This window comes from Suricata suricatta, chromosome 17, assembly GCF_006229205.1.
Source record: "Suricata suricatta isolate VVHF042 chromosome 17, meerkat_22Aug2017_6uvM2_HiC, whole genome shotgun sequence".
Lineage (NCBI taxonomy): Eukaryota > Metazoa > Chordata > Mammalia > Carnivora > Herpestidae > Suricata > Suricata suricatta.
In genome coordinates, this window is record NC_043716.1 from 10,006,406 (window position 1) to 10,018,856 (window position 12,451).

At 54.8% G+C, this 12,451-nt stretch overlaps 1 protein-coding gene across 4 annotated transcripts in view; it reads right to left on the reverse strand.

Moving 5' to 3' along the window:
* Window positions 1–12,451, reverse strand: part of EPN2 (epsin 2) — an 80,353-nt gene that overhangs the window by 5,939 nt on the left and 61,963 nt on the right. For all 4 annotated transcript variants that reach the window (XM_029929056.1, XM_029929054.1, XM_029929055.1 and 1 more), the window contains 2 exons: window positions 1,035–1,208; window positions 420–506 (listed from right to left, as the gene is read on the reverse strand). In XM_029929056.1, coding sequence (XP_029784916.1) covers window positions 420–506; window positions 1,035–1,208 — 261 coding nt within the window. The remainder of the gene's footprint in view (window positions 1–419; window positions 507–1,034; window positions 1,209–12,451) is intronic.

A 12,451-nucleotide genomic window follows, 5' to 3' on the forward strand; every position in this document is an offset into this window, starting at 1 on the left:
GCTGATGAAGTTGGGCAGACACCCTGTCCAGGCCCAGAGCTCAGGCTGTCGGGAAGGGGGCGCCATGGGGAGCAGGGACTTGGGAGGAAAGTATATGGGAACAGCAGATTCGGCTGGGCCGTGGGTGGGGATGGGGGTGGGGTGTGCGGGCAGCTGAGGGACTCGGGGGCGGGGCTGAGGCTTCAAGGTGAATGAGATAGGAAATAGCCCCAAAACCAGGACGGGGTGAACGAAAAACCCAGCCACACGACTTTCCATTGCTAACGTGTGAGCTCCTGCAATCGGCCACTTACAGCTCCCGAGACCCAAACACAAAGGAAATGCAGGAAGCAGAAAGGACTTGAAAGCCGATCGCTCTGCAATAACTGGGCTGGTCAGACGCACAGAGCGTTGTGGAAACCACTGCCATCTTCACATACCTGTTTTGTTCGAAGTCCGGAGGTTATCAAATTCAGAGAAGTCGTCTTTAATTGTGCCATTCAGATTACTGAAGAGATCAAAGGCCCCTGGGTGAACACAAGAGGCCGCTGACCATGGGCACATCAACACGCCCCGTGGTTCAGCCGCCCAGCCTACAACCCAGGGGTCTGCTGGCTGCAGGAGGGGCTCAGGGGCACGTGGGGGTCTGGTGGGGACGGGGAGGGGGCCGGCGCCTCCGAGGACACGGTGTGGGGCACGTGCCTGCCACTTCTCCTGCCCGCCCCACCTCAAACTGAAGGAAGAGTAATGCGGGTGCAGATACTTCCGTGCTAGGTTTTGAGACCTGGATAGAGCAGTAGGAAGCTGCTGGAAGGAGCACCCAGAGGGCAGCCTGCCCAGGCCCCCTCGGGAAGCTCCCTCTGGACAGAGGCCCAGGGGCTCAGAAGGCCTGTGAGCTCACCCTTCCCAGTGGGCTTGTGGCATCGGAGAACTGAGGACCAAGGCTGCAAGTGACAGGGTAGCAAGTGCAAGTAGGCCCCATGCCACGGAGCCGTGAGAGAGGAAGGCACAGGCCCCAAAGACGCTCTCAGAGCCTGGGCAGAGTGGGATCTCACCAGCGGCCGAAACGGACTTGGTGGCCGAGGCTGCGGCCCAGGCGTCGGCCGTCTTCCCAGCACCGGGGGCCTGCTGCTGCGGCACTGCCCACGGGTCTGAGCTCTTGGAGACGGAGTGTGTGCTGGCTCCGGTGGGCACCCCCCACGGATCGACGGGGGCAGCCGGCTTGGCACCTGTGGAACGGCAGGGCAGGCTCAGATAGATCCTCGGAAAGTACTGGGCAGCCGGGGAGAGAACAGACAGGACACCGGGCCCTGTGTCAAGACAGGCAGTCACCCAAAGGGTGCTGTCCTATGCCAGCAAAGCTGGACAGAGCTGGAGGCCAGGGCCCACAGCCATCAGGGGTTCCCACCCCGGGGCGTGTGCTAGGCCCGGCCTGCTGGGAAGGGACCAGACAGAAGACAGCAAAGAACTTTCCCAAAGTCCCTACCACACCTGCTCTTTTGGGGAGCTCCCTGCGCTAAGTTCAAGGCCATCTCCCCAGAGTCCACAGCTTCCTCCCCAGAACGAGCCGCGCCCGTCTGCTGCTCCAGCCCAGCCCCTGGCAGCGGCCTGTCCCCACCCGCTTTGAGTGGTTTCTGCTTTTGACAGAGGGCGAATCAAACAGAGGAGTACAAGGTGACAAGGAATCCTTAAAGCAAATGCCTATGTGCTGAGGCAATAAAATGTTGCCAAACCATCAGTGACAAATCAACTTAGTGGGTCACAATGGTTTTTACAAGGGTGAAGAGAAAACACCTGAGTGCCCCTAATGTAAGGGGTCAATCCTGTTCGTCTGAGTCACACGCAGATACGGTGCAGGCGCGGATACGCAACGAGCACCCATATCTTTCTTCTGGCCAGAGTCACAGCCAAGGTTTAAAGGCCACCGCTGCCTTTCAGGGAGAAAGGCCTCCCCGCCGCAGCGGCGGCCTCGCCCCCGTCCTCACGAATCGCCCTCACGTCTACCTGCAGAGGTGCCTTCACACAGCCTAGCCAGCAGCCGGCCACTTCCTCACCTCTATGTAGACAGACACATCCATCGTCTGTGGCCCTTGGTTCACACCACATCTGATCTGGGAGATGTCACCTGTGCTGACGTGCGGCGGAAAAAGGTTCCTTTCTGCGGCCCTACAACACTCCACTCCGTGGGGAGGGATGGGCCACGAGTGATTAGTCCGCTGAAGGCACAGGCTTCGTTTTGCTTTGTGCTCACGTCGGGACGCACTCGAACATGGAGGCCGTCGTGGCTCCTTCCCCTCCGCCGAGTGGCGCCAGGGCGGCCTCCACGGGGTCGTGCTTTATGCTGGGTGGCTGCGGGCCCCGGGGCTCTGGGAACTGCCCCCTGACCTCACCACGGCTTCCTGCTCACTGTCTCACTGGAGCCAATCTGGTCATGGTGGCCGGGACTCTTAACATCTGTTTCCGGGTCTTCCGTGATTCCGCTCTTAGAAAGTGCCTTTCCCAGTCTTTCTCCACCTGCCTCTGAGGGTGCTTAACTTTCACTTATTGATTTGAGGGTTCTTCTCACGTTCTGAATACTGACCGCTTCACTTAGATTACAAAAACAAAAAAATGATCTCCTAATCTGTGGCTTTTCCTTTCACTCTCCTTCAGGTATCTTTGGATGAACAGAGATGTCCTTAAGTTTAACGGGGAGAGAAATATCAGTATTTTCTTTTGTAATTTGTGCTTTTTGTGACAACTAGGAAAACCTTCCCTATACCTCAAAGGTCTTTCTTCTCCTTTTTTTTCAAAGTTGTTAAAATTTTTTCAAAAATGAGAGAGAGAGAGCATGAGTGAATGACCTGGGGAGGGTCAGAGAGAGAGGGAGACACAGAATCTGAAGCAGGCTCCAGGCTCTGTGCTGACCCAGGCCCTGGGCTGTAAGCCAGAGCCCAACACAGGGCTCAAATCCAGGAACCTTGAGATCATGGCTGAGCTGAAGTCAGACGCTTAACCGACTGAGTCCCCCAGGCGCCCCTCAAAGGTCTCCTATAGCAACATCTAACAGGTTTACAGTTGGCCTTGTACATTCACATATTTCTTCCATCAGTGAGCCCTTTTTGCAGAGGGTGTGCGATGCGGATGGCAGCCATGTCTTCCTGCACAAACAGCTCATCCTGGAGCCACGGTTTGCCCACCGACCTGCACACGGAGCCTCCTCCACCAGAAGTCAAGACTGCAGATTCGTGCCTCCGTTCTGGTCCGCTGACCCATTCGTCTCCATCCCCGTGCTTTCTGGATTATTCTCACAGATAGCATTACACTAAAAACTGCACTGAATCTCAGATCATCAAAGTTAATAATGATTTCTAACAGCAAATCTTTGAAAAACCAAAATCATACGGCATCTCTCCATGTTTACTTCAGTCCTTTAATGTAGTTCAGTAAAATTTAATCTTTCTTACTTTATCCTTTATTTTCATAAGGGATTTATACAACTATTTCATAAAATCTATCCCTAGGGACTGGTATATTTTTAAAATTTAATTTTTATTGAGGTGCATGGGGTGGCTCAGTCAGTTAAGCGGCCAACTTTGGCTCAGGTCATGATCTCCTGGTTCATGAATTCGAGTCCCACGTCAGGCTCTGTGCTGACAGCTCAGAGCTTGAAGCCTGCTTTGGATTCTGTGTTTCTTTCTCTCTCTGCCCCTCCCCTGCTCATGCTCCTTCTCTCTCTCAAAAATAAAAATAAAAAAAATTAAAAATTTTTGTTTATTGTATGCATAAAAAACTTAATTTTGCATGCTGATTTTTATAGCTAGCAGTCTTATTAAACTCTTTTAATAGTCTTTTGTTATTTAAAAAAGTCCTTATTTACTTTGAGAGACAGTGTGTGTATGTGCATGAGCAAGAGAGGGGCAAAGAGAGAGACAAGGAGACAGAGAGAGATAAGGGAATTCCAAGCAGGCGCCAGACTGTCAGTACAGAGCCCAACATGGGGCTCAACCTCACAAACCGTGAAATCATGACCTGAACCCAAATCAAGAGTCGAACACTTTACTGAGCCACCTGGGTGCCCCTTAAGGTCTTAATTCTCATTATTTATTCTTAGAATTCCAATACCTCTTAATTCTAACAAAGTTACCTGGGAAGTTTTTGATGTTCTATGTACACATCTCTTGCAAGTGACGATGGCCTAATTCTTTCCTTTATCCTTTTTCTTTCCTTGTCCCGCCTCCCTGTGCTGGCTAGGACCTTCAGCACCGACAGAAAGCACGAGCGTCTCTTTGTCTCGCTCTTATGTGACCAATTTTCAATGTTTTACATTAAATGGTAGCATTTACGATTTATAGACTTCTTTCCTTCTAGAAGCCCTTAATCAGGCTATGGAAGCTCCTCATCTTTCCGAGCTTGCTAAGACTTTTGCAGGGAATGGCTGATGAATTTTATCAGTTTCTGTCTCTGTTAAGACAATCCCACGATGTTTCCCTTCTCGTCTGTAATATCGTACATGAATACGTTTTCTAAGGACTCGAGCCTTGCAAGCAAAGTTTCTCATGATGCACTCTATCATTTTTATATTCTTCCTTTTGGTTTAGCAATTATATGCCTTTTGTGTCTGCGTTCCTGAGTGGGAGCGGCCTCATGGCTCTGTTCCCACACTGCACCTGTCTGGTTTTAATGTTGAGGTTACGCTAGTCTCATAAAACAGCCGGACACTCCCTATTTTCCTACCCTCTGCAAGAGTTCGTATAAAGGTGCAATTGTTTCCGGAGCAGTGTTACAATCTGCCAGGATAGCCCTCCGGTGGACTGTGGGGTGTGGAGGAGTTTAAGTCCTGACTCAACAACGCCTTTAATGATGATAGCTCCATCCCTATTGACGGATTTTCTGCTGTTCTCTGGTTAGCACTGCCAAGTTTTCTTTCTAACTTTATTGACTTTAGGTTTTCAGATTTGAAAGCACAGAGATGACCAAACAGCCTCTCACTCCACGTGACACCTTGCCAGTGTGTAGTTACATTCCTCTATACATTCCTGATACTCCTAACACTGTCTGTGCCTTTCCTCCTTATTTAAAAATTTTTTAAGATAATTTTTTTTAATTTTTATTTTTTGAGGTAGAGAGAGAGAGAGAGAGACGGTATGGGCAGGGGAGGGTCAGAGAGGGAGACACAGAATCTGAAGCAGCTCCAGGCTCTGAGCTGTCAGCCCAGAGCCTGACACGGGGTTCAAACCCACAAACTGTGAGATCATGACCTGAGCCGAAGTCAGATGCTTAACCAAATGAGCCACCCAGGCACCCCATAAGTTTATTTCTTTAAAGAGAGTGAGCTTGAGCAAGGCAGGGTCAGAAAAAGAGGGAGGGACAGAGACAGAGACAGACAATCCCAAGCAGCTTCCATGACATCAGCATAGAGCCCAGCGTGGGGCTCGGTCCCACGAACCATGAGATCATGACCTCAACCAAAATCAAGAGCCAGATGTTTAACCGACTGAGCCACCCAGGTGCCCCTCCTCGTTTTTTAAAATTACTCTTGCCGGAGATTTGTCTGTTTTATTTTCAATCAGTGACATCTGTCCTTGTGTGTCTGTCTTCCAATCCACTCATTTCTGTCCTGATTCTTACTTCACTTCTTCCACTTTCGGAGTCATGCTAATTCTGTAAACCAAGAAAGATACCGGTTCCCTCTCACTGTTGTTTAGTTGCCCCACAAGTTCTGGAATAAAAATATTTACCTTCCTGGTTGGTTTTAAATGTTTCTGATTCTCATTAGACTTTCTTCTTTGACTCAAGAATTCAAGAGCTTTTCAAATGTCAAGCACATGGAGATTTTCCAGTTTTCCTTTTGTTGTTGAGGATACTGTGGTCAGAACATGTGTTCAAGGTGGTCCCTGTTTCCAGAAATGTGCTGGGACTGGCCTTTTTTCCGGCCTAGCACGGGATCAAGTCTTTGTTAAGCATTCTGAAGGGGACTGAAAATAATGCATGCGCTCCTGCCACTGAGAACAACAAACTCACAGGCTCTTATGGATTGTGCTGCTCAAACTCTCTTCTGTTCTTACCTCGTTCTGCGAAATGATATGAAATACACACACTGGTCTTTGCACCCCCAGCTCCTGGCCCCGAATTCCTGAACCCCTTGGGATCTCTTAAGTGATGACAGCACTGGGAGCATCTCATGCTCCACTGAGGTGACTCCGGCCGGGTTCCTGGATGGCTCCAGGCTGGAGCCGGCACCACCAGAAAGCTCCGGAAATACCTGCCTGCCTCCAGAAGCTGCTCTGACCTTTCCCTCCCGGTCTCCCTCGAATCACACACAGAGCCACCTCCCTGTGACCGAATCCACTGTCCCCAGGTCTGCTTCCGCCAACCGTGACAGGGTGCTCAGTAAAACACTGGTCCCAGCTGGAAACAACTGCCTGCAGCCTCTGTGCCTCCAAGTAGGGGTGAGTCCTTGCTCTGCCCCCAACACAGCACCTCACGGGGCCTCGTCCTCCACCTCGACTAGAGGGAGCGACATGGTAGAAGTGTCAGGGAGAGACTGGCTCCGTGTGAGTGCAGGAATGTCAACACCTCTTCCTCAGCCTCCCCTTGCTCACCAGCGAGTGTGAGAACCGGCCGAGCTCCCGTCGGGAGGGCCCTGCATCGGCCTGCACCCTGGCTTGCCTGCGCCACGAGGACACGCACTGAGGGGGTGCGCTCCCGCCCTGCACACCTGACCACCCTGGGCGCCGTGTGAGAGCTGCTGTCCGTTCCTCCTTCTTGCCCCCATCAGGAGACGCCCTGGCCACTTTCTAGCACCCCTGCCCCATTTTCCTGAAGGTCAACCCTGACTTCCTTGGGAAAATCACCCCCTCGGTTACTGCCAGTTCCAGTCCAAGTCTGGCTGACCTGGCTGTGGCAGCCAGGGAGAGTGAATCTGCAAAGTCCCCTGGTCCCAAGCCCCCCTCACACTGCCCTGCAAGGTAGAGGAGCTACAGAGAAATCCTCCCTGTCCCTTGGCTGTGGACTGAGAACATGAGGTAGCCCCCAAGGCAGCAGGACCTGGTGCTTCTGAGGCCAGAGGGGAGAGGGGTGAGGGGAAGGGCCCACGGGGTGGGGCCGCACAAAGATCCGGGTCTTGGCGCTAACCTCTGAGCCGTGGTGTCGAGCTGGTGTGAAGATGGGGCCACCATCTCTGCCGAAGCTGCCTGCCAGCTGATTTCCTGACCAAATTGGCCCCCGAACGGCTGTGTGTGGGCAGGGGTGCGAGGTGCTTGCTGAGACGGCACGACCTCTACCCTGCAGCCTCCACATCACCTCCTCCCCCCCGCCGGGCACGCTGAGCGCCCCCCTCCCCGAGCCCCTCACAAAGATCACACCCCTGCTCTTGCTTGTGTGAGCATGTGTCTCCCCGGCCGCAGGTGCCCCACAGAACAGTGGGCGGTCTGCCTGGCCCAGGCTGCCACTGCTCCCAGCTCAGAACCGAGCCCCGCACACGACAGAAGCGCAACAACTAACTGAGGGCTGAAGGGAAGCCATGAAGGATCAAGGGAACGACAGAGCCCCAGGGCTGGAAGGACTTGGCAGTTTCTGGGCTCTAGCGCCCTCCAGCTAGGCAAGACTTCCTTCACCAGGCCGCTCAGGGCCATCAGAAGTGGGTTCCAGCTGTGGCTGTCCTTAGGAATCTCTTGAGGGATATAAGACACTAACACTTTCTCGTCCCTGCGCATGCAGACTCGGGAGGGCCTGGGCATCTGGATTCTCAGAAGCTCCGCAAGCGACTAGAATGCGCAGCCAGGATGCGTGAGAGCTGCCAAGCTCCTGGAGCACTCGGGTGCCTGGCCAAGCCTTCTAGGAGCAGAGGCCACCATCTGAGGGCCAGCTCAGACACACAGGCCTGAATGGACAAACGCCTGGAGGGGACAGCCTTGCCTCCCACACACAGGCGCCCTCGGAGTCACGTCGCTCCCTCTGAGCACTCGCAGTCAGCGCTAACCGGGCCCAGGTCAGGTCCTGCCTCTGAGACAGAAACAACAATTCATCTACGGCAACCAGCGTGGGGGTCCCGGGTGGTCGGTGACCAGGGGACAGGGGCGGGGAGGGGGCCTGCAGACAGATGATTGCATCTTCCCACACACGCCATCTGAGCCATGTGTCTAAGAATACATAGGAGTTTGCAAGGCACACGACAGGACACAATGTAAAAAGTGAGGAGCGGCCACTCACGGGAACCCAGGCTGCCCCCACAGAGACAGGTCTTGGGGTGCTCCTCCACCAGCCGTCCAGCCCGGGGCCTCACACGGGCGAGCCTCTCAGCACCTGCTCACCCGTCGTGCAAGTGTGAACTCAGGGTCTGCTCCTCCACCCAGGCCTCAGCTCAGGCCACGAGGGTCTCAACACACCGGCTGTCCCTCAAACTGATAAAAGTGCCGGTAAGAGTGAAAACAAAGAGCCAAATTCTCTCTGGAAGAGCTCTTCACACGGATGCTACAACACGGAGCTGTGTACACCGCGTGCATTCTGATGTCTTCTCCGTGAGCTGGCGCCGCACTGTGCCCCATCATGCTGGGCTCGTAGACAAGGCTGCCACACCGGGCCCCCCACTGTTGTGCAACTGTACCCTAATGTTGTCTAGGAGCCTCTCAGGACCCCTAGTTGTTTCCCACGGGCCCTGCTTTCCCCTTGAGAATGTGCAGAAGCAGCACAGCCAAGAACCTTAACACCCAGCACGCACGATGCTGGAAGTCCGCGAGTCCCGGGGGCCAGGAAGGTCTCCTGTCCCCACACCGCCATGCAAACAGACAAAGCATGCTCTCAGCTCCGAGAGCGCTGGATGAAGGATGCAAGGCGCCCTCGATTCCGACTCCAGCTGGTCACCCAGGTGACCACGGAGAAGCCGCGTAGCCCGGGCAAGCTCCTAGGTTTCGAGTCTGCAAGTGGCGCTTGGGGATCTAGGTGCATACGGGACACGGTGCTGTTGGAGTCCCAGGAGGCTACACGCTGTGGCACCTCACCTTCCTCACACCCACCTGGGGGACAGAAAACGTGCCCTCTGCTTTCCCATGGGTGCCGACTGCCCACCTAAGCTAGCCTGGCACACACACCCCCGTTTGCCGGCTGACAGCATGGCCCCTGGGCCCCAGCCCTCCATCTTCTGCCTCCATGAATGGACAGTAGAGTCGCTGCAAGGCTCCTCTGTGCTCTGTCCTCTGCATCCTCGATGGGGCCCAGGCCACGCCACAAACCCAATAAATAAATGCTTGTTGAAAGCACGAGTGAATGAGAGCAAAGGAAGATGGAACCCAGGGCAGAAAGATCAAGCAGCTTCCGCCCCCCCCCCCCCCCCCCCCCCCCCCCCCCCCCCCCCCCCCGCTCTGTGGGCCCATTCATAGGGAGCACGTGTCCCTGAGCCCTCCCCGCCCAGCCGGGCTCCTCCGAAGCCTCCCATAGGAATATTCATGTGCACAGGGGCAGGCCAGGGGGTGGTCCATGTGAAGTCACAGAACTGAGTGGCAGGGTCACTGAGAGACGAGCAGCACCACCTGCTGCCGCGGGGGCGGAAGGCGGCCTCTGTCCCGCCCGGGCAGCAGGCGGGCCTGGGCCAGCCAAGGCCTCTGAATCACCAGGCTGTCTGCCCTTCTCATCCCAGGTGGCTGCTTTGTGTGTCTGGGGCAGAGGAAGTGCTCCGCTGACCTGGCGGGCCCCGGCCGCCCTCCTCTCCGCCCTCAGCACTTCCTGCCCAGGCCGCTCGGCCAAGCTGCCCCCGGGGCTGCTGTGTGGAGAGAGCTGGGGACCCGGGCTTGCCCGGAAACAGTGCCCCTTTCATGCAGTGGGGGAGGAACGACCGGCACTTGGGCAGGGACTCTCTACATCTTTCCAATTCATGAACGTGTTTCCGGGCAATGGGGTGGCCCAGAAAACATACCCTCGTGGGTTTTACTGGACACTGATCGGCAAGTCTGCCTCCACGTCCCGTTCTGGAGGGGCCGCATCCATGCCCCAGCGCGCCAAGGAGCTGGTGTGAGGCCGTCCGCCGCAGAGCTGTCGGAGGCACCTCTCCAGGTTTATAAGGCTGCGTGTACAGTATGACCTCGCCTTGTAAAAACACAAGTGCCCGAAAAAAAACAGGAAGCAGACAAGCTAACACTCCAACACTGGTAATCTCTCCACGCTACAGTCGGAGGTGACTCTTCCAGGGCACGCACAGCCAGAAGGCTTCTGCAGCAGCCCGAGATGGCACAATGATTCCAGGAAAGCACTAGGTGCCATACGCACTGAACCTGCCCCTAACTGGCTGTGTGACACCCGAGGAGTGAAGAGCCTCTCTGGGCTTTGGTGTCCTGTTTTCTCCCCATGTCACTGGTTAAAATGCCAAGTGCGTCAGAACCAAGGACAGGGCCCTGGGTTGGGCAAGGGGCAAGAGATGGCCAGCCAGCAGACCACACTGGCTGCTTGCAGATGTATCTGATCAGCCCCAATCATGTTCTTGCTTTTTAAAATTCCTTGTCAGCATTTAAAAATTAACAGATTTCAGGGCACCTGGGTGGTTCAGTCGATTCGGCGCCCAACTTCAGCTCGGCTTGTGATCTCGTGATTTTTGAGTTCAAGCCCCACATCGGGCTCGCTGCCGGCAGTGTGGAACCTGCTTCAGACCCTCTGTCCCCTTCTCTCTGCCTGTCCCCCACTTGCACTCTCTCTCAAAAATGAAAATTAACAGATTTCAAAGATTCGGGTTTCCGTCTTCTCTTTAGAAAATTCGATTCATAGTAGCCAAAAAGTGGCAACGACCCAAATGTCCATCAAGTGCTAAGTGGTCACACTCAACATGGTGGAGCTCTAAAATGGAATGTCCGTCAGTCGTAAAAAGGAACAAAGGAAGGACACATGCTACTACAGGGATGAACTCTGACAACATCACGCTGAGTGAAAGAAAGCAGTCACCATGGCCACACGCTGTCTGATTCCACCACATGTATGAAATATCCAGAACAGGGAGATCCAGAGACAGACTGTGTAGACTGGTGGTTGCAGGGGGGGAGAGGGGGTCGCAGAGGGTGACTGCCTAATGGGAATGGGTCTCTTTCTGGGGCAATGGAAGAGTCCTGAAATGAGTAGTGATGGTGGCCCGACACTGTGAATGGCTAAGAACTACTCAACTGTCACTTTAAAGCACCCTGTGAGGTCAAGTCCCTGGCTTGATCAAGACCTGCACCTCCAGGACACAGGGCTGGGTGTCCCGCAGCCAAAGGAAGGGAGGGAGGGGCAAACTCGTTCACTGAAAATTCGTAAATTCTGTCTCTACTGACCTGGTGACACACACCCCTAGTAAGTCAAAGAGTAAAAAAAGTAGACAGTAGACAGTAGAAGCAGGTCTTCTGCCCACTCACCCCCCGCCTCCGCCGGCCCCACCCCCAACCTCTCCCCGTCAGCCACACTCAGCAGAATTCAATCTTGTTAGATGCACCCAGCTCCCAGGGTGCTGGGCTTCCTTTCTGGGCACTAGAAAACGTTCTGTTTAAGGATCTCTTATGCAACTCTGAAAGGGACTGATGGTCTTTCCTGAAGAACATCCCAGCCATAACGCAAGGTGGCAATCACGTGACAGAGGAACGATTTCCCAGATTTAAGAATAAAGTCAAAGCCAGGGTCTGGAAGGGGCCCGAGTGGGCATTTCCAGGAGGGCTGCCTGCGTCATTCCCGAGCACGCTCAGCAACATTTTAGCCCACAGGCTCCCTGGGAGCACAGCACGCAGGCCACAGACCGTGGGAACTGCCGCGCTCCTGAACCGTGGTCCTGGCTTTCAGTGACCGAGACCCTGAAGGCCATTTGGCCTGCAGTTTGCCCCAAGGCCCAGAGGGCTCCTGCAAAAGGGAATGAGGGGACCAACAATATGGCCAAAGGACATCTGGGGCTGATATCGCCTGACGGACAAGGCTGCCAGGCCCTGAGGTCCACGACCCCACACCCTTGCTCCCCACTAAACCTGCACCCATTAAACCACTGCACGCCCTCGGCCTCTCACAAGCCAAGCCTTCTGCTAGGCACACCCTTGCCTCTTCATGGCCTGGCCCCCTCTGGTACATTCCTGCAGGTTCCAAGACACCTGCCTCAGGCCTGCCAGACTCCCTGCATCAGGATGCTCTTAAAGACCCACCACCAAGGCCCAGCCCACCAGCACCGCTACCGTGCCGAGTTCCCAACTTGCCCACACCTGCTCAGGACCTTGAAGGCAGGACCACTACCTGTTTGTGTCCAGGTCCCCAGATAGCAGGAAAGAGCCTGGCACATGTTCAGGGTACCTAGCTGAACACATAAGACAGGGGAAAAAGAGACCCCCAAAGAGATACAGGCAGGCTGTCACAACACCTACCACTGAAAGTTCCCAGATAGATCAGCCACGGCTGGCGGGCTCGGAGCACCCGGCGGAGCCTCCCAGAGCAGCAGGCCAGGCTGCAAGCCCAGCTTCAGGTCAAGCCCTGTGCCCGGCGATCAGGATGCCCAGAT